General features: G+C 37.8%; 3 protein-coding genes and 1 non-coding gene across 8 annotated transcripts in view; 3 read left to right on the top strand and 1 right to left on the bottom strand.

The window, feature by feature from the left end:
• Window positions 1–189: 189 nt before the first annotated feature.
• On the bottom strand, window positions 190–10848 carry LOC143179622 (uncharacterized). Its single transcript, XM_076378936.1, has 15 exons — window positions 10640–10848; window positions 9497–9831; window positions 8073–8349; window positions 7565–7813; window positions 6938–7362; window positions 6235–6490; window positions 4468–5576; window positions 3779–4209; window positions 3301–3673; window positions 2838–3235; window positions 1879–2217; window positions 1709–1785; window positions 1479–1633; window positions 1152–1222; window positions 190–998 (listed from the first exon to the last, which is right to left on the bottom strand). The coding sequence occupies exons 1-15, from the start codon at window positions 10846–10848 to the stop codon at window positions 834–836; spliced, it is 4869 nt and encodes a 1622-aa protein (XP_076235051.1). The 3' UTR covers window positions 190–833.
• Window positions 10849–17643: 6795 nt separating this feature from the next.
• Trnac-gca (transfer RNA cysteine (anticodon GCA)) lies at window positions 17644–17715 on the top strand. The gene has a single exon. It is a non-coding gene; the product is annotated as a tRNA-Cys (tRNA).
• Window positions 17716–18418: 703 nt separating this feature from the next.
• On the top strand, window positions 18419–20588 carry Yif1 (Yip1d-interacting factor 1). The gene is made up of 4 exons (XM_076377787.1): window positions 18419–18614; window positions 18939–19024; window positions 19104–19439; window positions 19664–20588. Exons 1-4 carry the CDS (start codon window positions 18584–18586, stop codon window positions 20192–20194), a joined length of 984 nt encoding a protein of 327 aa, XP_076233902.1. The 5' UTR covers window positions 18419–18583; the 3' UTR covers window positions 20195–20588.
• A 331-nt stretch (window positions 20589–20919) lies between these two features.
• Krt95d (phosphofurin acidic cluster sorting protein KrT95D) overlaps window positions 20920–26569 on the top strand; it is an 85387-nt gene continuing 79737 nt past the window's right edge. For all 5 annotated transcript variants that reach the window (XR_013002028.1, XR_013002029.1, XM_076379232.1 and 2 more), the window contains exon 1: window positions 20920–21036. Coding sequence is in view for 3 of the 5 variants with exons in the window: in XM_076379232.1 (XP_076235347.1) it covers window positions 20933–21036 (104 nt within the window). In the remaining 2 variants the exon portion in view is untranslated. The remainder of the gene's footprint in view (window positions 21037–26569) is intronic.

Genomic DNA, 26569 nt, shown 5'->3' on the forward strand with positions numbered 1-26569 from the left:
TATATTCTAAACCTCAATTAAAGTCTTAACTTCAATTTTTTGAAAACATTACATAGACCATTTTGCCTTAGAGTCACATATATATTTTCGTATTTACCTACTTAGCATTTTACGATAAGAGTTTATTTACAGAAGTGTGATTCTGAAATGTGAATTGCGTGAATTATCATTTTTTATTTTATACAGGATTACACGTGTATCGCTTTACAGAAATATACAGAACATGTATACGCGCTAATTTTGCATTATGGTCCCTGCTGTTGCAAGAACGAAATATATTTTTTATTGTACATGTACAACATCGTACGTCTCCTTAATTAGCATCTTTCAGTATAATCAGTATTTTTTGTGAAAGACAAAAAAAATTCGAAAATTTTAAATGAATATTGATTGAATCGAGCTTCTTCTAATATTACGTTATGCAATTCTCTTTACAATAAATTGACATTTCATGCATAGAATTATTTGTTCTAACTTACTCGCAATAATATAAATTACAACATAATTTTTTTACACTATGCAACATTTTTACAGCCAAATCGATTAATACATATCTAATTATTTCTCTGTACGAATTTGTACAAGGATTTACTCTGGCAGTTTTCAGATCCTTTTTCCATAAATGTGTGGTTTTATAAGAAAAATAATGTCATCATTGTCAAACTAATTTACAAAACTGTAGAAAGACTGTAATTGTACGATGTACTTATCGCGCTGTGAAGAAAGGGTAAAGTATTACGTAGAAAAGGATAGAAATTTGATGTATTTTAAGCGAATTGAAGAATGCAGCTGGAATCGACTGAATAGGAAGGCATGATAGGTGACGACTCCATTTATACGCTTTTGGCATTTCTTTGTACAGCGGGCGATGATTTTGGTTTTTCTGATTCATGTGCTTCTCCTCGGACAGTAAATGTGACGTAATATTTTTTTGTTCGGTCCAGTCTTTCAGCTGGAAGAGCTATTATTTGCTTCTCTTCGCCGCGCGTTACCTCCACCTTCAACAAACAATAGTATAAATATTTTTACCTTTGCGTTATAGCTAAATACTTTAAAAACTTACTCCTAAATGCTCAATGATTAAAAGGTAGTAAATCTTTTTTCAAATTTAGCATTATTTATTCCTTAATTTCAATTAATTGAGTTTTTACCGTCATTTGTCCTTTTCCACGACTCTCTATCTTCGGAAGAAGATCCGCTTGTTCTTGGCCGCCTCCACCTACTGCAATTATAATCTACAATCACAATAGGGAAACTGACTCCTTTTGAAGAACATTTGAATTGATTTTTCCGTGTTTCAGTATTCCATTTCGATATTACTGAAACTGGAGATTTATGCTCAAGAATATTACTAGAACTATTCTCTTTTTTGGACATGAAATAATTTGAGTAAAGATTTCGTGATCCAGTTTAAATATGAATACTAGAAATGGAACTCTGAAATCGACTTTGCTGAACGATGTATTGCGACAACGTACGATATGTGTACACGGGAAAAGAGGTGTAAGCACTTGTGGCATGGTGACAACGATGCGTCTTCTGGGTACATTGCTTCGCTTCTGTACAAAAATCTGGGGTGGATGGTCTTCTTTGTAACTTCCTCAGTTGATCGTATAAAAAGGCCTCGAAGTGTCTATTAAAAAATATCGATATAATTATCTTTTCCTTATAATTATATTTTTATAGTACAGTTTTAAAAAATAGTAACCTGAAGGTTAAAGGTTGATCATATTTCGCTACACCTAGGGTGGGACCAGACATCCCAGCTTTATGAAAAGCCTCTACCTGAAAAAAGAAACGTAAGTTAAGTATTCAATAAAAATTTTGTTGACAAGAGATCTAGTTATAAAAGTAAGTAAGAATTATTACAAGAATTACTTGTCTTTTAACGAGGACTTGCTCGTTCGCTCTTCCATGACGTATCTGTAATCTCTTCAGTTCCATCAATTGAAAAAAAATTTTTCGTTCGAGGTGATACCGTCTTAAACTGATTTGCACGTCTCTCGTTATGGTATCCATATTAAGAGCTTGCTGCTTGTCAGTATTGGGACAGCATTTCATGATTCTTCTCCTAGGTATTCTCGATACTCTTGGGCTTGGTTCTATTCCGCTATCCCTTCCACCACTGTCACGACGCTGTTTCCCTTGCACTCGACTTGTTCTACTTTCTTGAGGACTCTGGATTCGCGTTAAACGAGTTCGAGTGCTGGGTTGAACCTACGTGTAAAATATAGAAATATGGAAGTAGATTAATATGGAAATTTATTACTAATTGTTGAGAAAACGCCTAAAAATTGCGCGAAATATGTCTGCTTTGAGACTTATTCTACTGATTTCGCTGTATCTGATTTAGGACTTATTCTACTGACTTCGCTGTGTCTGTCTTGGAGATTACTCTACTGGCTGGCTACGTCTGACTCAGTACTTATTCTAATCACTTTGCTGTGTTTGACCCGATTAATGCTCGTCGACAGTAGAAGAAGTCCTAAGTCAGACATATTTCAAGCGTGCTTTAGGCGTTTTCTAAACAATGAATAATTCTGAAACTGAATTTTTGATTTTCGTCTTATTTTGTCATGTAGGATCACCCTTTAAAATTTTTAATACTTGCTGCCGAACACCCTCTATGTAAATTTTTCAATAATTATTTTTTCACGGTATTATAAATATGAAAAATGATACAACTTTCTGTTTTTCTTTTTAAGCGACGATTTCCTCTAAATAGTACTATGATACAAACGAAAAAAGTCTTTCTATTATAAATAACTACAGAAAGTTCATTAATTTTCTGAATTCCAATTCCCTTAGCTTCCCTCCTAAATTCGATAATCCCTTACTTGAGGCAATGAATCAACCATAGAAACTCTGCAAGTTTCAGGACCAGCTCGAGACGTCTCCTCTTCGCTAGTACTAGGAAGAACCCTCACGACCCCAATCTCGTTGTCCTCTTCAGGCTCCGTCTCATGTTCCTCGTCTTCCCCAATAACATCCCTTATCTCTTTCTCAATTTCTTCATCCTCTTCGTCCCACTCTGGACTCTCGATGACCGCGATAATGGCACTCCTATCGGGGGACCTTTCCTCTGAACTTTCGAACAAACTCTTTTTCGTCGACGATCTAGATGAAGATCTGCCAGTGGTTCTAGTCTTCCCAGTCGAGGGCCTTGATCGTCTCACTTGCGCCGATTTCGGGGAGCTTGACGAGCTTTCGTCGATATACCGAAAGCTCTCTTCTTCTGCAAATACCTTTGCTCTTTTCAGTGCATAAGATAATCGTTCATGCAGTTGTGTGAATACTCACCTGCCGTCAACGCGTCTTGGGCAGAGCGTTTCTTGAGTTTCTTGGCATCTTCGTTGTCCTTTATTTGATCGTCTACATTGGACTTCGCTGACGAAGAGTCTAAAATGCTTTCGTCTTGGCCTGACAGTTTCCTCTTCGTGGCAACTGGTGTGTCAGTGCTCAATGGCCTGCCATCGACTTCTTCCATTAGCGCTGAGTCCCTCGATGGCGAAGAGAAGTCTACAGACTTGCCTCGAGCTGAATCCGCTTGGTCCTTGTCCTCTGGCGATTCCTTACTTTCGGTTAATACAGTCGATGTCTCCTTCTTTGGACTGTCAGCAACTTTTTCTTCGGTTTTCTCTGATTTCTGTACTTCTTCTGCAGTTTTGCTTCCCTTTTCCGAAGACGGTTTTATTAGAACTTTCTTCGTAGAAGATTCACGCTTTTTACTGAATTCTCGCCGCTTGCGGCTTCCGCTGCTTTTCTTGGAGCTACTTACTTCTGACTGCTTCGAGGACGCTGACTTTAATTTTCTTTCGTCGAGCGAAAACCTCCTCTTGGCTGTTTCAATGCTACTTTTCGGTTTTTGCTTTGTTGCTTCTGGTTTTGACTTTCTTTCTTCCTCTTCTGATGGAGGGATGTCCTCCACGGCTGTTCTTGGGGTAGCATCCTCCTTTTGAATGTCTTCTGGATCTCTCGCACTTTCAGACCTACTCATTCCTTCAGACTCTTCGCGTTCTTCTTTAGAAGTACGACCAGATACGTCTGTTTTCTCATCTTGTGTTTCTTTACCGAGACTCTCGTCAGCCTTTGATGTTTCTTCCGATTTGGACGTAGTGTCATCTTCCTGATGACTTTTTCGCCGCTGACGTTGTCTTTGAGAGTCCGTGGGACTTTCTGATTCGGTTGTCGTGTGTGCTTCTAACCTGCCTGGAAAGAGGACTCTACAGAAAATTTGTACAGAAATTTCTGTGAATATTATTTTAAAATAATGTTGAATTTTGATAAGATGCACAGTTACAAAGGATACAATAGAAACTAAGAGGTAGATATTCCCTAGGAAATCTCCTATTATCTGCTGTTTTTTATTTCTTCGAATAATATCTTAAGTGAAAACATTTACAAAATAAAATACAATCACTCTATTTGGCCTTAAAAAATTCCCGCCTTAAAAGATTAAAGTCTTACCTGTTCCATCCTCAGCCTCTTTCTCTTTCTCCTTATCTTCAACAGAGGGCTCTTTATCCCTTGTTCCACTTTCCCCATCTTTTCCTTTCCCTGCATCTTCTTTAGCTCCACCTTCCACATCCTCACTCCGACTGTGCCCAGTATCTTCCTTCTCTTCACCTTCCCTCGTTCCTTCTTTACCCTCCCTTTGCTCTCCCTTCCCATCATCCTTACTCCTCCTTCGTTCCTCTCGTTGAGCCTTCTCCTGCGTAGCTTGTTGCCTCATTTCCTCCACATCTTTCTTCAAATTAGCCGCCTTCGTCACAAGACTGCTGCGCGATTCATCACTCTGCTCAAGTATGTCATCCCCCTTGCTAGTGCTGGAACTGGCATACCTGGTTACCTCCTCTGTTTCTATCACTTCTGTCCTCAATCTGTCGTCGAAGGTGACTTCTTTCGAGGTCTCCAGCACCGACTTCGGCGTGTCGGGGGCTTGGTCCTTGTGGACCATGGCTGTTACAACAACACGCTCGACGGTTTCTTGGCTCGTGCTATCTGTTATGTCTTTACGGTACCGACTTTCGATTACCTTCTCTTGGCCCTCCTTGTCCTCGTCGATGGACGATTTCGGGGTTTCTCGATCGTGAGACTCGGTCTTCTTCGGCCCTTGTCCCTTGTCGGAGGATCGTGTTTGCTCTGTCGTGCTGCCGCCATTGTTGGTTACTGTAGGCCTGTTGGACTTCAGCTTTCTTCTCGTGCTTTTGTGCGTTTTCGTGAATTTTGTTTCCCTCGAGCTTTCCCTAGGTGTTTTCGATCTCCTCCCAGAGACCACCTTCTCGCATTTCTTCTCCAATGACTTTCTTACCACTACTACTTCTAAGCTGTCGTCGCTCACGCTTTCGTCGTCCTCGTCGTCCTTCCTGGACTCGTCCTCTTTGTCTTCTGTTCCGTTGCTTCTGTCTGTCTTGCTCTCTTCCCTTCGTAACTCGGATCGGTGCTTGGACGCGTCTCTTTCGCGCTCGCAGCTGTCTGAGTTTAGGGAAGATTCGCTGGTGTCGCGTTTGAATCTCGTCGATCGCCTTTTGCTTCTTCTTCTTCGTAGCTTTCGGTCTGTGTCATCCTCGTCGTGCCTTTAATATTGGTAGGAATTGAGTTTTCTCTGCCTCTCTGAGTTAATAATTTCTTTTTTCGGGTTTCATTATTAGTAGCAGTAACTTGTTTACTATGTAGAAAAGTACTTGCTACAGTACATGATTGCATTTAATATTTAATTTTTAGAAAGAAACTGCGAATATTCATGCAATTAAAACTTAAATCTAAAACTATTACTTATCACCTAAAAATATGCAAAACATATACAAATATGAAAGATATGTATCTGCATAAATATTCTCAGCCTACTTATTAGTAGACTGCGGATGTTTATGTGAATTCCTGAATTCTCATTTTCATTAATACAGCTAGAAAAGTGGAATGTAATTAAAACTTTAGTTCATCCTCCGAATATTATGAAGTGTATATAACTCTCGATGTTTTGTACATTTTTGCATATTATATGAATACTGTACTTTTTTCATATAGAAATTTCCCATAAATGCATAAAACTCGGCAGTCTACTTGTAAGGAATGATTTTGAACCTAGAAATTTCAATTTTAATGAGACTTTGTATGAATGTACGACATATTGCAATGTACAAGAATCAACTGTTTTTAGTTAAAAAAAAACTTTAAAGATTTATTCATTTCTTTGCTCTTTTCTTCTAATATTAAAAATGGAAAATATTTTACCGTGCTGACTCACTGCGAGCCCTTCTCTGATGGTCTTTCTTCGAGGACATTTTTGAAAGCCTGAGTTCTTCTTCGCTAAAGCTACGGCTATCCTGGCGAGCCAATTTCCTCAAGTTTCCCCTTCGTCGAGTCCTCTTCTCAATCCATTGCTCTTCGTAATATAATTCCGGAAGTTTGTGGCTGTACCGTCTACGAGGACTGCTCTCGGTGTCCGTGCTACTGTCCACGTGCTTCATTCGCAATTTTGCTGCGAACACTGAATTTATTCCCACATTTCAACAAATTAAATATCCAGTGGAAGGATGAAAAGTTTCTGCAAGTATATACAGTAACTTCCATTAATATTCGGACACTATTATATATTGTATTTGTAGTCTCTAAATGTTGAATAACTGCATAATAGGCAATAGAAACATTGCATCAGAACAAAAATCCTAACAAATATGAAATTTTTATAAAAATCGTTGTTTCACTTTAACAAGATCTAAAAAAATTGAATTTCTCACTTATTTTGTAACATAAATCGATGTAACGCAAAATAAGTGATAAATTTAATTTCTCAAGTTTTCGACTTACTTTTACAAATTGATGTCTTAATGTTTCCATAACTATCGTCAAATATGTAGTAAAATATTTTTGTTCCTCAAAGAATATTATATTAGGATCCCAATATTAATGGAAATCACTGTATACCTAATCTGACCTTTATTGGGTCCAGTTTTCTGCATCTTCAGCTGCTGTGCAGTGGTGCCTCCGTGCATTTGAATCAACTTTGCGCAGTCCCTGTGTCCCCTGTACAGCGCAGCGTCTAGGGCTGTCATCAAATTACCCTTACTGGTTCGAAGAACAGCGTTGATCCTTGCGCCATTGTCTAAAAGGACTTTGCACGCGTCTAGATGCCCGTGAAGGGCTGCAACGTGTAAGGGCGTCTTGCCATCATGCGTCGCGACGTCCAAAGTGCTTGGACGCTTCTTTGCCAACCATTTGATCAATTCTATTCTACCAGAAGCGACAGCTTCGTGAGCCACTCCGGTACCTCTTACTGTCCTCGCATAAAGAGAACCACCATGTTGAGCTAAGATTTTTAGGGTCTCCAGTTGACCCTTGGCTGCTGCGCAGAGCGCTGGTCTGGAAGTTTAGTTTATTTCAGTTAGAATATTTACATATGCTGTGGAATTATATTTAAGAGTAAGTGAGGAGGCATAAATCTTTTAAGGGAGGAATCTCTTTTTCTATTGATAAAAAATTGATTTTTTAAAGATTTTTTATCCCTATTATCCTTTTGTTAATCTTTTAATCTGTATATTCTATAGCTTTGGAAAGTACTCACGTTCTACCCTTTCGATCTTGTCGATTGGGATCGGCGCCCAATTTCAGAATCAGAGCTGTGGCATCAGCATGACCAAGTGTGGCTGCATAATGCAGAGCCGAACACCCGTTATCGTCCACGTGGTCTGGGTGGGCTCCACATAAATTCACCAAGGCTTCCACGCATCTAGCGTGTCCTCTGGAAGCGGCACAGTGAAGAGCCGTGAGGCCATCCTTGTCTGCAGCTCCTGCGGCAGCTGAACCACCGGCTCTGTATTTGAATTATTGCTTTTAGATCATTATTGCTTTTACAAACACCTTGAAGTGACACTAGTTTATTGTTAGACTGTGGATGTGCATAGAAATTTTAATTTTTGTAAAGGAAACCACAGAAAACGAACTTAAGTAGAGGTTCCTAAGTAGAGAAGATTTTAAATTAAATTATTTAAAATTTTTGTAAAGAGAACCAAAAAATGGAACATAAATAGAGACTTATTTTACTTTCTGAAGAATATGACAGAGACAATTACCTAGACAGTGCTAACACAGCCTCAACGCTACCAGCGCTCGCAGCCCATAGAATGGGCTGTCTTCCATCCTCATCTTTCGCATTCACATCGGCACCAAACTCCAATAGGGTTTGAAGAACTTTTAGGCCGACTTTCTTGGGCACAGCGAGTTCGGCAGTTGCAGCTGCACCACAACATTGAGCAGCATAATGAAGGGGAGATCCTCCTCGTAAATCAGGCGTCGAGGGTCTAGCACCAGCTGCCAGTACCAAACGAACACATTCGGCTTCTCCACAAACTGGACACAAGAAAAGTATTTACAATCAATGAAAATCATTATCATTTCATATTCAGAAAAGGGAAGTGTCTCTTCGTTTAATGGTATCTAAATTCCAACTTATAGACATCGAACTATTCTTTTTGACTAGTGTGACTATCAGAAGTAAAATGAAACCCATAAAATACCAGTTACTAAGATATCTACACACCGAGAGGCCATTAATTTCAAAAGTGTCAAGGCAGTGACCAAATAGGTCGAAATATGGCACCGCAAAAAAGGCTCCTACTTTCATTCGCTGCATTATTTGCAACTCCACGCGACAAGTTCGTGAATTACACAGATGCAATTGCCGATAAGAACTTTTGTGAAGTGTAAAACGGTGGATGAACGCGAAAGCAAGCGACTGTGGTCTAAGGCAATAAATCCGCGGTCATTTGAATACATCAAGGACGACTATGGTCAATCTGGTGGATTATCTCGAACTGGCTATCGCGTGTTCCTTGGCGAACCGGAATGACGTCACTTGGAGTGACCCAGTAACCTTACTTGACCAATATATCCTCATTTTGTCGGAGATCGGCAGAAAAGATAGAGTTGGTAATTCACAGTTCTGCGGTTTCTAAGGAGTCGTTAATGCGTGGCCGTTTACGACTCGACCTTTCGCAGAAGGAACAGTACGAGCCTGTCTAATACTTACAGTTAACGGTTATTTTTCACGAACTTAAATAACAGCCTAATAATCTCGATCGCGATCAATCGCATCTTCTGAGCGTGAAATTACCATCCTGCTGACCTGCCATTGTCGGCTGAATATTAACTACTCTATTGCTACGTCTGTGACTAACACTACTACTAATTCTCTAACTGTAGGTTAGATGGCTAATGGAAGATAGAATTGAGTACAAGATTATTCTCTACGTAGTAGTAAGTAGAAAATATAAAGTTTGATTTTATTACTGAAGGTCTTCTTTTGGAGAAGTTCTACTTGCAAGCTAGCACTTACGGATATTAAATCATTAGATGCCCTCTTTCCCTAAAGTGGCAGGATAGCGCTACACAATTAACGAATAACATCTAATGAACATGTAACGAGAATCTACGGTAGGACGACCTTCGCAGTGTTAACATAGAAAATGTCTGTGGAAATTGCTTCTGAAAAAGGTACCAGTTGCCCAATGTAGAACACTGTGTCCTTCCAAATCTTTGGCGTTCACATCGGCACCATTCGCTAGCAGGACGGCCACCAATTGAGTGTCGCCAGCGATCACTGCCAAGTGAAGTGGCGTATGTCCCTCAGCGTCAGGCGCGTTGACGAGTTCCGGTGCCGCCGCAGCGACGGCACCTCCGGTTCCAGCGTCCATGCAATAATGCAGAGCGCTCCTCAGCGTGCGATCCCTGTAGCCGATCGTGTCTTCTTGCTCTTTCAGCAGTCTCAGGACCCTTACCCTGTCACCTTGTTGACAGGCGTGCATCAACGGCGTTGCGCCGATTTGCAGGACTCTGTAGAAAAGTAGCCTTCTATAGTCGGTAATTGTTTAATTCTGTTGAAAATGATAAATCTTTGATTAGTCTTTTGACAGAAGACAGTATGTATGTGTTTAGCTTCTATTGAATTCATGCATGATAAGTATAAGCGTAATCGACCGACAATTTTGTTGGTTTGACTAGAGGCTGGTTACATTAATATGAGCAATGCTTCTTTTTGTATGTAATGGATGAGAAGATAATCGATATATAAAATTTTGTTGAGATTGTAATCGGTCTTTAGTTAGACCGAGCAAATTGTCGATCGTCCGCGCCTGGGCTAAGAAAAGGTACATTGAAAACTCTTAAGGGTACATGTTCCATAGGAAATTCCCTATTAGTTGCTATCTTAGACTTGTATCAATATATTTACAAAATAAAATTCCATTATATTATTTGGCCTTAAAAAACTTCCTTCTTTAAAAAGTTAAAAGAACTTCTCCATTGAAGATGGTCATTTCATGATAACTTTCGATCGCAGAAAATTGAGTATAACTTAGACGAAACAGACCCATTTTTAAATAATAAATAATATCTGAAAAGAGTTGACATATTGCCTAACTACCCCTAACAAATTTTAATACTTTACCCCATAATTATTTTAATAAAAAACGTAAAACTGACTACTTTTCTTAAGTCAAACAATATGACGGATTCCTACAACACTTTCGATCTTGCAAAAGCCTCCCCTAGAGTTTCTAAAATCCTGCGATTCACTTAGAGTCGAGAACTTGCTCTAAACAACACTGAAGAAATGTATATCGATCGAGGTATGTAAGCGTACCTGTAAGGCCTTTTTTTCTGATGATCCTGATACCGTATAGCGCTAGGTGCATCACGCGACCATTGAGTCCCTGTAGTTTTCTGCCTCGGACGATGATTCCTTTGCGGTGTCAGCGGGGGCAAGGACACGTCGGCCACACTCTCCTGCTGTTGCTTCGGTTTAGGCTTCTCCTGGACCTTCAACGGGATCGGTGGAGTCTTAGTGTCCATGCCCGTCTCTGGCACCGGTTCACAACTGGTCTGACCTCGTACGGTGGCATCTTTCGCCCTCTCGACGGATCGAATTCATCGCGCCGAAGAGAATGTCCGGTCCCTCTACCCTCGCCAAAGTGGGTCAATGCTTGGGCAAACAAATCGAATATGGACTTCGTTAAAAATTATAGTGGAAGCCTTTTTGTTATATTCCTGACTACGTGGGAATGGAAATGAAAATGTAATTATAAATTTGAAATTGTTGTCAATAATTAATAAGTATTAAATTTGTGAAGCATCGCTCTGGGAATATGTAGTGAATCTATGTAGATATTGTTTCTGATAACGTGATTTATATTTTTTTTTTAATGTTAGTAAGGAGATGGGAACTCGAAAATATGGTAACTAAAATATTATAGGACAATCTAGCACTTAAAAATGAAATTTGATTAAAAAGAATTGGGTATTTAAACTTTTTAGATGATCTAGGAATAATGAAAAATTATTTTTGTCATAAGGATATTTTTCTCGGGTTATTTCCTGAAGTCACTAATTTAGGTACCATTTCGAGTACGATCTATTTTTGGACCTCCTTTATTTTCTTCATCTCAGGCTAAGCTACTTATACTCATATTACATTTAATAACATTCTTTTCTTAATATTAATATTGTATCCCATACAAATAATTAGGTGAAGTAGAAATCAATTAAAGAAGCATATCGCGCTAAACTAACAGATCACATTTGCGAAAAATATTTGTGAAAAATGAAAATATACAAAACAGTGAAGAATATATGAATCGATGAGTTGAAGAAGAGTATAATTCCAAAATTAGCCATTTTCAAATAATCTCAAAGCTAAGTATAGATAAAATGCATAGAACTACACATTGGGACCAAATCTGTGGTTGTAAGGCAAAACGACGATGTCACATTTTCAAAAAATTCAAATTAAGCTCTTAATTGACATCTAGAATATAGAATTTATACTTTTAGAAAGAAGAAAAAACATTACAAGAATTATTTCATCCAAAAATAAGGGATCACGAAGACACAAGTCCATAAGACAGTATTGAAGTTGAAAATTTTAAACGCCAATATCTCGTGAACAAAAATATGTGACTTAGGTCGTTTTGCCTTACAACCATAGAAATATCTCCAAATGTGGTTTTTGGACTTGTACTTATTCATCAATTTACCGATTCATATGTATAATATAATTAAAACAAAGTACACGTTACAATATTCAAAGCATAAAATAAATCTCTATGTAGGTTCCCTTTTCTTCAATTTCGCGGAGAAGGATACGAATTTGCATAAACATGCACCCCAAAAGACCTCAGGTCGAACGCCCTATCGCGACCCTTTTTTACCCACGGAATTCTGCCACCGTCCGTTACTACTGTCTGACCGAAGGCGCTTAAACTACTGCCGCGCGTCAGCGGTAAACAGAGGCACTGCGTGACTGAAAGTGAGCACCGTACCAATAATAATCACCAGTAGAGAAATGATAGGTGTTAGACACGTCCGCAGTGATACGGCAATGCACTGATTGGGACGATGAAGTACCGTGACAACTGAGCGACAACGAGGGCCGCGTAAAGAGATTCCTCTTTTCCGCCTATGCTGAAGTGGTTATCGATCGCGTGGCTAGTTTTCTAATAACTTCCATTACGAGGCTGAAAATAAAGAACGGTTCGGCCAGTAATTAACCGACAGACACCGAGGCCTAGTTCCTCCGAGGAAAACTGGCACGATCGGAGATCCTATCGGGGACTTATCACCAAACTCGACCCGAATTTAAACCTCGGTTACTGTCCACGTGGTGGACTGACCAGGTCACTCGCTGCCATAGAAACCCAACGCCACAACACCTGCCGTCCCTTGGCAAACTATTATGCTGGATCTCACGGCAAGGTCGCCGTCAAATTTTCTTTCTCTTCTTATACTCGTTTCAGCGCACAGCGATAATATTTATTCAAGTTTGAAACAGTCTGTCGGGCAGTGTTGATATGTACTTAGGGGAAATTTGAATCGTTTTAAAAGCAATTCTTGAATAACATGGTATTTGTATTACAGAGTTTCTGTAAACAGTTTTTTAACGCGACAGTGTAAGTAGGTAACATTAACCTTGATGTCAGAGGACAAACAGCACATAATCTTTCAAATAAAGTTTTGTATCTATTGATAGCATCAAATGTTAGCCTCAATGTTTGCGTAACACGATTATGAATAATGCGAGACTGAGCATTGCTGGTGTTTTGTATATGAAATTTTTGAATATAGAATGTTCAGTGTCTTCTAGAGAAGATAAGAAAGAACAATTAGCGAGAGAGAAAATGGGCAAGGTAGAAGGCATAGAAGCTCGTTCGTTTCCCTCGCGTTAATTGCCTGCAATTTATCACTGAGAGACTGGTTTCCATGCGAACTGGTTGGTTTCAGTAAGGATTGAAAATTCTTAGTTTCTAGAAGGTAAATAAACTCAGTCTGCTGAGATTACTTTAAATTCGACTTACAGGTTCTAATTTACGTAAAAATTTGTAGGTTTTTAGAACAGTCAACAATGATAGACTCATACTTTTCCAGTTATGGTAATACTAGTTTAACAAACGAAACTACTCTTCAAAGTTGAAAATTGAACAAAATTCAATTCATTCTGAAAAAAATTCAGATGATTACCATGCCCAAAAAATAATTTTTTTCGTAAAATTTCTTATTGTACATATAAATGTATTTTTTAGTCCTCTAGTTTGAGTAGAATTAACAAATGTTTAAAAACCGCTCAGTTTGTCGAGATTATTTTGAATTCGACTTGGAGTCGGGCCGAAGATCCGAGGAACGTGATTGCGTTCGAAAGTCGAGTTCAGAGGAGAGTGTGCACTCGGAAAATAGAGCGATATGAATCGATTGATTTTCAAGGAAAAAGAAGTTTGATAAGAAATTAACGGGCGGACAGGTGTGCACGCCACTGGCACAGTAGCATTAAACGATATTGCTTCCATCGGCTGTCGACGAGTGTCCTTGAGCAGAACAATGAGAATAGCATTCTAATTCAAGTGGATATAGGATAAATGTGATCGAATTACTTAGACGTGATTGCGACAAGAGACACTTTCATAAATTCTTCGTCGTTTATGATGCAAAAGGAGAATCATCCTTGCCAACGATTAGCCATCATAAGAGAGGAAACTGACTTACTTGTACCTTTATCTTCTCTGTAACAGATTTGCATTGTCATTTGGTGGGTCACTATGAAAGTGGCCTGAATCATATGTCGAGTGTTTTAAAGTATTTTGACATTGAAAAATGTGCCAACGCCATTCAATGATTCCATAACATGCATACTTTTTTGTCAACACTTGTCCCATTTGTCAATTCATCACTTTATCGGAATTCTTTAAAAGAAACACGGGAGACGCAAAAAAGGGCACCTTAGCGCCTGTATGTCATCGAGCAATTTTCCTTGAAACTCGAACAGTATTGCTGCCGTTCTTAAACAGCAGTGTCTACGTTCTTAGACTGTTTCCCGTCACGTGTCACGCTATCGTGGGGCCAGACTTCAAGTCAGCTTATAATGTGTGTAACAGTAAGCGAGAATCGATAGTCGTTTTGAAGTCGCGATCTTTCCCTTCAGAAAACGTACGTTTTCTTGGAACGAAATATACGGTATCAGTGGGATACAAATTGGGCTTGAGGAAGCAGAGAATTCGTCACCATGCGTGTTAGAACGCATTCTTCACGGTGTGTCGACCGCAGCAGCTAGTGGTGGAATAATTATCGTCACGAACGCGCATTTTTTATGCCAGTGCCAGCTAATATTGATTTTGAAAAAGTCTGAAGAGCATCAGAAAATGAGCAAGCAACAATAATACATGTATGTAAATAGAGAGATTAATGTAACTAATAAAAAAGTAAAACTACTAGTGACAGTTAAAGTAGTTTGTCATGAGAGGTGGGAAGCTCACGAAAGCTATTAATAATAATACTGACTTACCAGGTTAAATTCTACTGAAATCTACTTGGCTAAATTTTAATGGTCTATCTTCGATACTTAAGTAAGGAAAGTTCAATATTCGTAATTTTTATTTAAATCTTCTAAAAGTAGTAGCAATGAATTGGTAAAGTTTTCTCGATGAAAATGAGTCCAAATACGAACGAGAGGTCTTGCTTTGATCACTTATCCGGGGTGATGAATCTAAATATATTACTATTCATACAAGTCCGATTTCTGTCGAGTTTAGACTCATTTTTATAGAAAAGATCTCATCAGTCCGATGATATAAATTCCCAAAAGATGAGATGAATATTAAATACAAAAATTAGAATTAGCATTTTTTCAAGTGTCAGCTCTCGGTCTCGCTCATTCTACTCACTTCCCTTTTTAAACATTTAACAATTAAATTTATGAAATGAGGGTATTATCCTGTTTAAAAAAAAAATAAGATAAAATTTAAACCAAGCAGAAAGCCTGCAAAAGAAAAGAACAGGAAATAAGGAATGATTTGAATCCACCAGCACAGAGACATAAAGTTTGAGAACAAGCGACCTAACGCTGATAAAAGACGCGTTGGAAGAACACTTTGGCTCAAGGACTGGATCAGAGTGGCCGAGAACCAACGAAGTGGCGCACGTTTAGTGATATATGCATACACGTACAACGAACCCACGTGTGCACGTGTTGCCGTAACGCGGCGATGACTGAAAATCGTTATTTCGTTGATTCACCGTGCCGCACGTCGATCGTTATTGCTCCGTTAATAATTCCCGGAGGCCTTAGCTCTTCGTGATGCAGCGTCGTTAATATTTAATGATAACATCTCCGGTTTCGCGTGAGATTACGTGCACATCATGTGCAGTTGCACCACCGTGAGAAAACGATTGATTCGGGGTGTTTATTGGTCACCGAATCGATTGATCCGATCGTTGGTCGGGCGAGGCACGAAAACGCGACCGAGTGATAAGCGATAAACGAGGCGAGCACATATGGTCGTGTTGGATACATCTTTCCTTCGAGCATCGGGTTACTCTGTCGTGACAAAAATGTATAAGCTTGCTGAATAAATGAAATGTAAAATTGAAACACTTATCGAAGTGCTCTTGAAAGAAAGGTCGTATGTTTCCTGGTCGCGTAAGTGACGTATTTATGCATATTTGCATAATTTAAATTTAATGGCAAGCTTGACATTTGAGAGTACTTGGGGATATTACGAAGTATTTATTTTTAATAGTAGCAGAGAGAAGTGTTGCAAAGGAAATATATATAGATAGGCTCATCCATAGTGAAAGGGTTAATAAATCATAAAATTGCTTTTGCAACACACACATATATATGTATGCATCTTGGATTAATTACTCATTTGCATTTTCTTATGTTTTGTCATAGGCGTGTTATACAAATGAGTTAATGAGTAATGAATTAAAAATGAGTAGTCCATTATTTTGTTGTTCGAAGATGGAACAGTGAGAAAATACATAGAGGTGAATTAAGATGGGAATAATTAAAATGAAAACAAAAGTACTCGTATGATTATAATTGATATTAATTCATATGTTATAATTTCACAATACGTTTTCTCAATTTTAATATTAATTTTCCTGAACGCGCGTACAGCATCTTTACAGCTAGTGTTTACATTTAAATCATAGAACCAAACATTTAATGATCTGACACAATTGTTACGCCCGCCAGATCCATTCAAGTATCTTGTTACAAAATACTTACAGAGTTAGATATGATGCAAGTGGTTTCTATTAACGCTAGGACAGTGCACTTAAAGTGGTTCAATGAACGGTCAACATGTGGCAAGGCAATATCACAGATGTTGCTTGGTTCGCCAATCATAGTCTACAATAATACTATAACGCAAAGGGCAAAAGGGAAGAAATGAACTAAAAATAAAATTGAAGCTGTATGTCAAGATATGTACATTTATTTATTATCTCATTAATATGCATACTGTGCTTTCCGGTGCAAGCGTGTTCGCACGTGCTTCTCTGTATAAATATAAATTGCAATTTGATTTTGTGTTCGTGGAGAGCATTAACTTGGATCTTACTTTCTAGCAAATCGCGTTGTTAGTTTTTGACTTCCTTCCATCGCGAGGATTTGTATTGTTGAGAAGCGTTTGTGACACTGAATGAAATGGAGTTTACGAGGTTTGTTCGTTCTGAAAACTGTGAAGCGCACCACGCGAGGGTGGGACGCGCACTGGCAACCCTCTGATATGCCGCGGCTAGTTAATGTAAGGGTTGCTTAGATACCACTTGTCTCAGTAACGTATCAATACCAACAGAACAACATTTTTCCAATTTTTTATTGAAGGATCTTTCGTCGGATTCAGAATTCCATAATTATTACTACTAAAAAATAAATTTGTATTTTATCAACAAATGAGAAAATATAACATTATATAAATTCAGATAGTATTGAACTAATTTTACCAGTTGCGTGAGAAGTAATTATAATAAAATACATTTAAAAAATATAGTATCGGGTACTATTTAAATATGTATAATTAGGTAATTTAAAGAATGTAGATCTATATGGACTAATATTTTACATAAATTTTCTAACAGAAACGATTTTATTTTACACTTCATTGTATAATTTATACGTTACAGTACAAGCTACTGACAAATTTTCATTATTCATGATTTTACTGAACAGTAATGAGTATAGAAATTATTAGTTTTACAGTATGGAAATGTTAAAATTGACTAAACGTATATGTCGAGTAATTCTATAACTAAATAATAAAATATATGTATATTAAGTTGGATTCAAATATTAATGTCTGAGACTACTTAACAATAGGGGGTATAGCTCAGTGGTAGAGCATTCGACTGCAGATCGAGAGGTCCCCGGTTCAAACCCGGGTGCCCCCTGTGATCCTTCTTTTTTTTTCTCAATTCAATGAAAATTTGCTTAATACCCACATTACTATACAAGTACGTTTTATGCATTAATTCTTCTATATTGTTTCATAACAGAATAAATATTATATCATACGTATTTTAATGAAACAAGCTCATGAATATTCAGTGGATAAAACAGACGAATATTAGAAATCTCCTGAAAACGAATACTTTTACATAATATGATGAAGTAAATGTTAAAAGTATTAAACGTTTGTAAGAACTGTGTTAATTACAGTAATTTAAGGAATGTAGGAAATATAGCGAGATCATAAATTGCGCCCTGACTCGGCGGGACTCAGGGCCGTTTGTGATAGACAATCGTAGGGTTCCACACAATAAAGCTAAATGCAAACCAGTGGTTTACTGTGTTTTACCATTGCATTTTAGCTTAGATTTATAAAAAATAATTCATAGGGAATGCAAATTTCAGCGGCTAAAAAAGTGGTTCGAATAGGTATTGAAAATGAACCTCGTACGGTCCTGAGTAAAGTTCGAAGTCGTTGGCTCAAAAAAGGTTCGAAGTCGTTGGCTCAAAAAAGGTTCGAAGTCTATTGTCTGAAAATTTGGAAAAAATTAGGGACTGTCGCTATCTTACGACTACGACCGAGTTACATTTCCTTGGGTAAGCATGTGTATCTATGCACTTTAGATTGACAGAATCACAAGTCGTCGAGAGTGGGAGACCGCAATGAATGACGGGTTATAGCGACGTGTAGTATGAATTGTTTTCGATTTTCGTGGTGCAAGTAATCGGGTTTAAACCCGTAAGCAATACAATTTCTATGCATATTTAGTGTATTTTGATAAGAAGTTTGGTCAATTTAATCGGAGAATCATGAATTACAGTCATTCAAGTGCACGTCGAGGTGAGTTCAGTCGCCAACGAACACATGATGTCATTTCATAATATTCCTTTAACCTCATTACAATTCATAATTTCAGTCATTTTATCAGTTATTGTTCCATAGAAAATGCAAGTAGGTTTAACGTACTTTTGATCATGGAGAAGCAATGATAACGTAAAATGCGTTCATGTATAGCATAGTAAAGAGGTTATGATTTTTAAAAGTTTATATTTTCAGTGTTGTACATTATTGACTTGCACACTAACATAGATTTCTATTCAGAAGATAAATTACAAATGGATTATTGTTGCGTAAATTTGTTTGTATAATACACATTTTTAATAGGCAAACCAAAGAGGTTACTTGATCCATCTGCTGGAATATCTGCTTCACCATCTATGCCACAAAGTCCATATATGTACAACCAACAGGTAAAATTTGAGGAAAATAAATATTGTGTGACCGTTTTACCATAAAATATGGAAAAATTACTTTGTTTATGTTTATCAGGTTCCTTTGAACAATAGCATACCTCCTGAATATGGTTTTAATGTACCCGAACAACAATCACCACCGGCATATGGATTTAATTCAGTGCCAATGCAAAGTTATCCACCCTCCAACAATCATGGAGGAGAATATTCTTCACAACAGTTTACAACACAATTTCTCTCACAGCCAATCGTTACAGATATGGCTGTGCAATATGGAAATGCTTTAGTGGGAACTGGGAAACAGCAGTTTGAAAAATACGTGCCAGTTACTGCTTTGAAATACTATTTTGCTGTTGACACAGACTATGTTTTTGCAAAGCTAGCTTTGTTGTTCTTCCCATTCACTCACAAAGTAAGATTCTTACTCGAATTGCAAATGTTTATGCATTTATATGAAATTTAAATTGAAAAATAGAGAAAACATAGAATCTATTAAGATATAGAAAGTATTAATAGATTCCATTTCCTTAATTGTACTTATGAAAATTTGAATTTGCATGAACACCTGCAGTCTATTCATGATAACACAGTAGCTCAGTATTTTGTGCAGGTATCAATAACTATTGTTTCTTGCAGGACTGGTCTGTAAAATACGAACAAGATGTTCCATTGCAACCACGTTATGAAAGAAACGCACCAGATATGTATATTCCAACAATGGCGTTTTTGACATATGTAGTTTTGGCAGGATTAGTACTAGGAACTCAAGAACGTTTTACTCCCGAGCAATTAGGTATTTTGGCTAGTTCTGCTCTAGCTTGGGGTGTTATAGAACTATTAGTACATATTGTAACTCTCTATGTGACGAATATTGACACAAGTTTGTCAACGCTAGATTTACTCGCTTATTGCGGCTACAAATACGTCGGTGTTAACGCGGCTCTATTTTTTTCGTTGCCATTTGGAAGGTTCGGTTATTATATAGTTTTGCTATACTACAGTGGATCTTTAGCATTTGTTCTCTTGAGGTCGTTGAAGTTGAGGGTCATTCCACAAAATCATAGTTCATACACGGCTTCTGGGAACAAGAGGAGACTTTATTTTATACTATTTGTAGCTGGTATTCAGCCTGCATTAATGTGGTGGCTATCTTATCACCTGGTTTAATCAATGGTCATACAAAACGAAGGAAAATATGCCTTAAGAAAATAAAATGTGTATATTTATTTGATTATTCATGTCATCTGTGCATTTTTATAATAAAAAATTCTTCAAAAAAGAATAATTACTATGTCAGCAATTCCCATTGGTTTAATAGGTTTTAAATTTCTTCCTCTTATACAATCTAAGCTACACGTAGCTCAATTTTTTTAAACGAACCATAGTTATAGGTTAGAAGTACTTTCACCAATTATGTAACTGTACAAACTTAAAAAAATAAAGAATATCCTTTGCTAATTATTTTAGTTTCAGTTAAAAAAGTACATCACAACATAAAAACTAAGAAGGTTCACCAAAGTATAAGCTAATCCAATAAAAAAAATCCATCTCTCACAAATAATATCTGTTCTACTTATAAACCCGAAAACTGTTCATTTAAGTCCCAAAATATTTAAACATCCATTTTAACACTTCTTCAAAAGATGAACTATCGAATAAAAATAACCACAATCATTACCGATCGAAAATCACTCGAAACCTTTCCCATAGTAGGTACTCGTACGACACGAGCCACGCGTTTGCTTCGCGCGTCGGCCACGAGGTGTCTTCGTGCGTTTCCGTAGCCGCTCGTCGGTCGCCGGAAGGTGTCGTTCGCATGGCGCCACGAGCGGGCTCAGTCAGTCAGCCGCGAGACGCGGTGAACCGAAGGTGTGGTGAGTGTTACTGTGGGCCGTCGGGCCAAAAATGGCGGAGCGTATGAAGACGACAGCCCCGGCCACCCGGCCCGTTCCCATGAAGCTGTTCGCCACCTGGGAAGTGGACCGCACAGCGCCGAACTGCATACCCAGGTAAGTCCCGATCGACGCCTAACCTCCCCCGTAATTCCGTGTTTCGCGCGATACACGTCCGTGTCATTATCCCGTTGTCACCAGTGGACGCCAGTGACTCGGGCAGCGGGCATTCACACGCCCTTTTTTCCGCGATCGCTCGCATTTTTCCTCTCGCACCCTTGACTCAAGGCCGTCGCTCGTCGCGCACCTCCGCGATCCCGCGTCGGGTCGACACGTTTCTTTTACAAACGCGACGCGTGTCGTAGGTTATTCGGGCTGCGTGCTGGGGTGCAGGGGACTGCGTGGCGCGCTCTGCCCACCGTTGCTTCCTAGCTGTCAATCGGCCCCTGACAGATCTCCGAAATTCACGGATCGTCATTTCGATCTTCGATGCTTTCATCCGTGGCTGTGGCTACGAGAGCTTTTTACTGGGCCTAGTGCGTTCGAATTGTTTATTGCGCGTTTGCTCGCCTTTTTGAGGGGTTCTGATCGTGAGTGAACGAAAGTGTCGCGGGTGGAAGCATCGGAACGAGAGATCTAAGATTCGTTTGGTCCACCGATGCTCCGCGGCGTTGCAGCGGATGGTTGGGCGCGAACAGGCGAACGACACGAGTCAAACGTCATTCCGATCGCGTGCCCGCGCTCGTTAGGTTAGAATACGATTTAGGATGGGAGCTCGTTTCCGCCGAAGGCGTAAGTGAGCTTCGCGATTTTCTTTGGTCGCTCGCTGATTTGGCGCGATTCGAAATTTCGTCGACTGACGTGCAGGTATCGCTGCTCTTTTGAGTGAGGCCTGTCGAGATTGTTGCGAACTGACAAATGTGTAGTATTCTTTTGGTGCTTTAGTCTTGGGTTTGAGACGTATTTTGCGGTGAATTTGTTGAACTATGACAAATCTACATTATTTCATTGTTTTTCTCGTGTATTTTGTTAGTTTTTATCATTTTCATTTTTGAATAGACAGGAATGAGTTTTTGGAGCAGGAATTGATTTAAAAAGGGATTCTTTTACGTTTCTTGATCATCTTGATGACAAGTTGCAAGTTAACGACGGATGTAGTATTCTATCATTCGATTTCTAGTGATTTTAAGTTATTTTAATAATTTTCAGGTTTCATGTGTTGTGTTTTACACCTTGAGCATTGGTGTCGGCCAAATTTTGATCGATATCAATCCAGTTTTTTGAATTTCTCGACGTTTTCAAGCATCTTGAGTCCAAAAATTCCCCAAAAACCTGATAATTGAACTTTATATTTAACTTTAGTGAGGGATGCAGTGTCCTTGTCAAGCGACTTTATTTACTTCAGTAATTCCTCTAGTTCCTATGTTAAGTACAGTTGTAATTTACTTTTGTCACTATCATTTATGATTTAATTCTCGAATCCTTCCTTTTTTGTTTATGTACCTGTACACGTAGCTTCGAAAAAATATCATAGTCATAGAGATGCTAGATGTGCCACGGGTTTGATAATTATGGATATCGTTTGAACCGAGTTAATTGTATAATTTCATCCGCGGATATTCACTGAGCTTCGGTTCGCTGTTGACGATGAGAGGGATTCAATTTCGAAAGTTGACCAGCAATCGAATTTGTAAAGAGAGAATTCCCTCTCGTTTGGGCGAGTTCATTCTTCGATTAGGCTTTGAAATGCTTATCGAATTATATCGATATATATTATATATAGAATATAATTTTCATCAGTGTGCTACAGTCCTCTAATTTTGTTTTAAAGACAGATTCAAAGTGGTTGAAACGAAGCACTTCGAAGTTTAGTTTCGTTTAAACCTGTGCAACCACTTGTTCCTCTCGAGGTTTTTAATTACGGACAAGGTTGTTGATGAAGGAATTTCATTTGAGAAGCACTGTCGTATTTTTAAATCGGCATTGGGAACATTTATTTGCCGTCAAATTTTGGTTAGTGTTCTAATACGTGTGACTATAAAGTTTAAAGTCCAAGTGAAATTATTCTTACATGTCGTTTTTTCTAGCTTTTTCTTTAATTTATATCTTACATTATTTAATTGTAGCATCGTTTTTTTAAATTGCATTGTTGAAGAAATTTTATTTCATTTTCGGTAAATATTTATTCTTGTTTAAAAAATGTGTGTATTTCAGTTTATGGGTATCAATTAGAAGATTATTGGTATCAATTAGATCCAAAACTTAAGTTTGTTTCATATCGAATACGTATATTTGAATAATTTGTATGTTAACACAAATGTGCAGAGTAATTCTAAATTTATCTTATGATACGTCTTATCCATATCAACATAAAATCTTTATTCAAAAATTACATATTTTCTATAGCAACATAACTATATATTTTTCAATAACTTTAAATTTTGGATCATTTAAATAAATACAAATTTTTTCTAATGTTGAGGTTAAATTATCTGATACTCGAAAGTTAATTTAGGATAAAATACTCTATCTGAAATTGTAATACAAAATTTGAAATATATGTTAAGGTATAATATACGGTATATTATGGAAGTTAAATCGAAGAAATCCGATAAGTTTCCAATTGGACCGCACTTGACGTCCAGTTGCTCGCGGATCTTATTGCTAGCCCTTCACGATGAACCTATTCTTATTGCGTTTCACTTTATATTCCGCTAGTAATGTAATTCCTCAAGACGCAATTTGTGTTAGCGCAATAGCGCGAAGATTATTCTTTCATCCGTATTCAATCTTAATCCACACGTGACTGTATCGATGACTCATCGGTACCCTTATACGTATATCATATATTAGTTAAATACTCACTGTGATGATCGAAGTTTACTTTGCAATTTGTAGAAATTACAGAAATTCGTTGGCGAAACGATTAAAGGATAAACACCTGTTATTTTTTCTCATCAACAGTAAAAGCAGACGTTAACTTTCATCTTTACACATTTGAATTTTTATTTGAATACGTACTTTTCGATTTGTTATGACACTGAAATTGTTGGCCCTAGAATATTCATATACCTTTTCGTAGTTCTGTAGTTTTTATTGTTTTATTGTCCGTAACGAAAAATGTTTCAAATACAAATTTAGTGGTGTCGAGGGAGAAACATTTTAAAGAGGACATTTGAAGGATAAATTTGTTTTCCTTTTTGACACATTCACACCAGCGTGTACCACCGGAGGCTCACACTGTCCGATAAAGCAAAGCGCTCTTAAAGCAGCCGCCCATTGGTGAGAAACTCGAATTGCAGCGCAAGTGTGTACGTATTAAATAAAATTATATATTTTTGACTAAATTCTTTGGACTAAATACAGCTTGTCATTCTATATAAAAAAATATATTAACCAATTTATGTCAAAAAATCATTCATCTAGAAAATATTTTTGTTTCAATATTTACTAAGTGGATGACTTATAAAATTACAAAAAATCACGTTGCAATAGTTTGAAAGTCAATTTACAAATAAAAAAGAAAATTATTAGAATCTCCATGCATGTTTCAGGGCTAAAATTTCGTATATGAAATTTATATTCAGATTCTTCTTATAGAAGTCGAGGTGAGCTTTAGTTTTCATTGTTTTAATTCACTTCGTTTATCTCTTTTTGCCCATATCGGCTTATGTCAATGGCTGTTTCGTAATCCAATCTATTCGTGCTTTCAAAAACATTGGCAACAATATTCACGATCCTAATCCGTGCTTGTTTTCGTTTAGTGTCGTTCATAATCCTTTGAAAAATAACGCAGGAGCAAATATCGTGTAAACTTGTTTTGTCATAACAGCTGAGTATAGATTGAGAAACAGGGCGTGTGTTACGTAAATGAAATTACCATTAGCAGTTGGCTACCTCGTGGTCTTTAGCCTAAATTATAAACCTCATTACTGTCTACTCGGAGCATCTGTAGGGATTCCAAACACTTTGGATAGGTCGAGCTGATGTTGATTGTATAAGGATATTACGTTAAGCAAAAATCCATGGATTTAACGAAAGACATGAGTCACGTTTCTAGAAAAAATCGAAAAAATCGAATTTTATCACTTACTTGCTGCTGCATCGATTGGAATTACAAAATGAGCGATACATTCAATTTTTATAAATTTCTAACTTAAACTACTTTGATAATTGTGTCACATGTACCATAAAAGCAATTTTTCTAGATAAATAAAACTGACGCAATATATTATTTTAATTGATATAATAAAAATCTCATTAACATTGATTTAATTTTGGCATTGAAGCTTTTATGCCCATTACAGTACTTAATCGCTATAGGCTTCCGGTGCACAAGTATCGAATTTATAAAAAATAGGAAATATTTTACGACACTCTATGAGTCATTGTATAGGTATTCGATAATGTTCAGTTTTGCAGACGGAGCGTTACAAAAATAGACGCTGATAATTCGCTCGTGCTAATTGATACAAGTGTTGGTGTAAGCGTTATCGAAATCGCGAAATGATGCTTCAATGAAGACTTAAAAAAACATACGAGAATTACGTTTCAGTTACGTCTGATTGCGTGTTAATTGCGTAACTATAAATTCCTCCTTGCAACGTCATAGTATTTTTTCCAACACGCTATTCCAATCTCAATTTCAAACTTTCTTCCCGCCAACACAATGTCTCTTTTACAAACAAAGAAGAACTCCATTTGCCAAGGGTTTGATTCACCATTACAAACGTTTCGTAACTGTTTTATAAGTCACACGTCGCCTCATGTCTTACTTTGCATATCCAATGGGCAATGCTGGTAATGAACGTGTGTCCACCTGTTGGTCGCCAACGGATGGTGGCGTTTACCACCCTAAACGAGCTAAATGAGGCGATGAAACTTGCATTCGCCCTGGTATCCTGTCGTAAATCGTGACAGTTCGTTCCAACGACCACACGACCATCAATGGGCGAAATTTCCGCGAAGGAATCAAGAAAATCGTTGCGCTCGATCATTGCACATGTGTATGTATGAGGGTAATTTGCGTGGGGCATCGATCTCTAGAAACTGAAGTTTCTACGCTGTGGCAGGAGATTCGTGCGTCCAATCGGCCGAGGATCAATCTCAACGCAGTTTTCGCGTTGAATTATTCACAGGATTCCTTTGGCTTTCACGAGCCTTCCCATCACGCTGGGTACTCTTTCAAAAATATTCACCAATGCCAATGGTGATCCTTGAAAGACTTCACCCGCGTCGAAGGCGTCGCCTAGATACGTTCTTTTCGTGGGAATCCTGTTTCTCAGCTGACAGTGAGTCTTAAAGGGGTCTTCTAGTTGAGGACGAAGAACAGGGACCTTTTTGAGAATTTTTTTCAAAGAAACTATGAGACTTTTTAATACGAGGGTTTCGCTCACTTCTTTATTCTCGTTTATAGAATAATCTACAATTTTTTTAATACACAATAATTAAAATTGCAAAAGCTGAGTAATGATATATTTTACAGGCTGTTTCTGCATGGCTGACATGCTTGCGGCCGTTCTACTCATCTGAAACGAACGAGTGATAAATTATTTTAATTAGTAAGGATGCAGTTATATGGTCTGAACTACAAATATTAAAATCTCATGTTTTTTTCTATTCTTATTTTAAAGTTTGATGGACATAAAAA

This window comes from Calliopsis andreniformis, chromosome 5 (genome assembly GCF_051401765.1).
Source record: "Calliopsis andreniformis isolate RMS-2024a chromosome 5, iyCalAndr_principal, whole genome shotgun sequence".
NCBI classification, from domain to species: Eukaryota; Metazoa; Arthropoda; class Insecta; order Hymenoptera; family Andrenidae; genus Calliopsis; species Calliopsis andreniformis.

Bases quoted from the DNA above. Each gene is read 5' to 3' on its own strand.
- LOC143179622 (XM_076378936.1), bottom strand. From the start codon at position 10,848: ATGGACACTAAGACTCCACCGATCCCGTTGAAGGTCCAGGAGAAGCCT. The intron at 5,577-6,234 runs GTAAAATATTTT...CCAATATTAAAG, and splicing joins GCTCGCAGTGAGTCAGCACG to GCACGACGAGGATGACACAG. The intron at 1,786-1,878 runs GTAATTCTTGTA...TTCTTTTTTCAG, and splicing joins AAGTCCTCGTTAAAAGACAA to GTAGAGGCTTTTCATAAAGC.
- Yif1 (XM_076377787.1), top strand. From the start codon at position 18,584: ATGAATTACAGTCATTCAAGTGCACGTCGAG. The intron at 19,025-19,103 runs GTAAAATTTGAG...TATGTTTATCAG, and splicing joins CATATATGTACAACCAACAG to GTTCCTTTGAACAATAGCAT. The intron at 19,440-19,663 runs GTAAGATTCTTA...TGTTTCTTGCAG, and splicing joins TCTTCCCATTCACTCACAAA to GACTGGTCTGTAAAATACGA.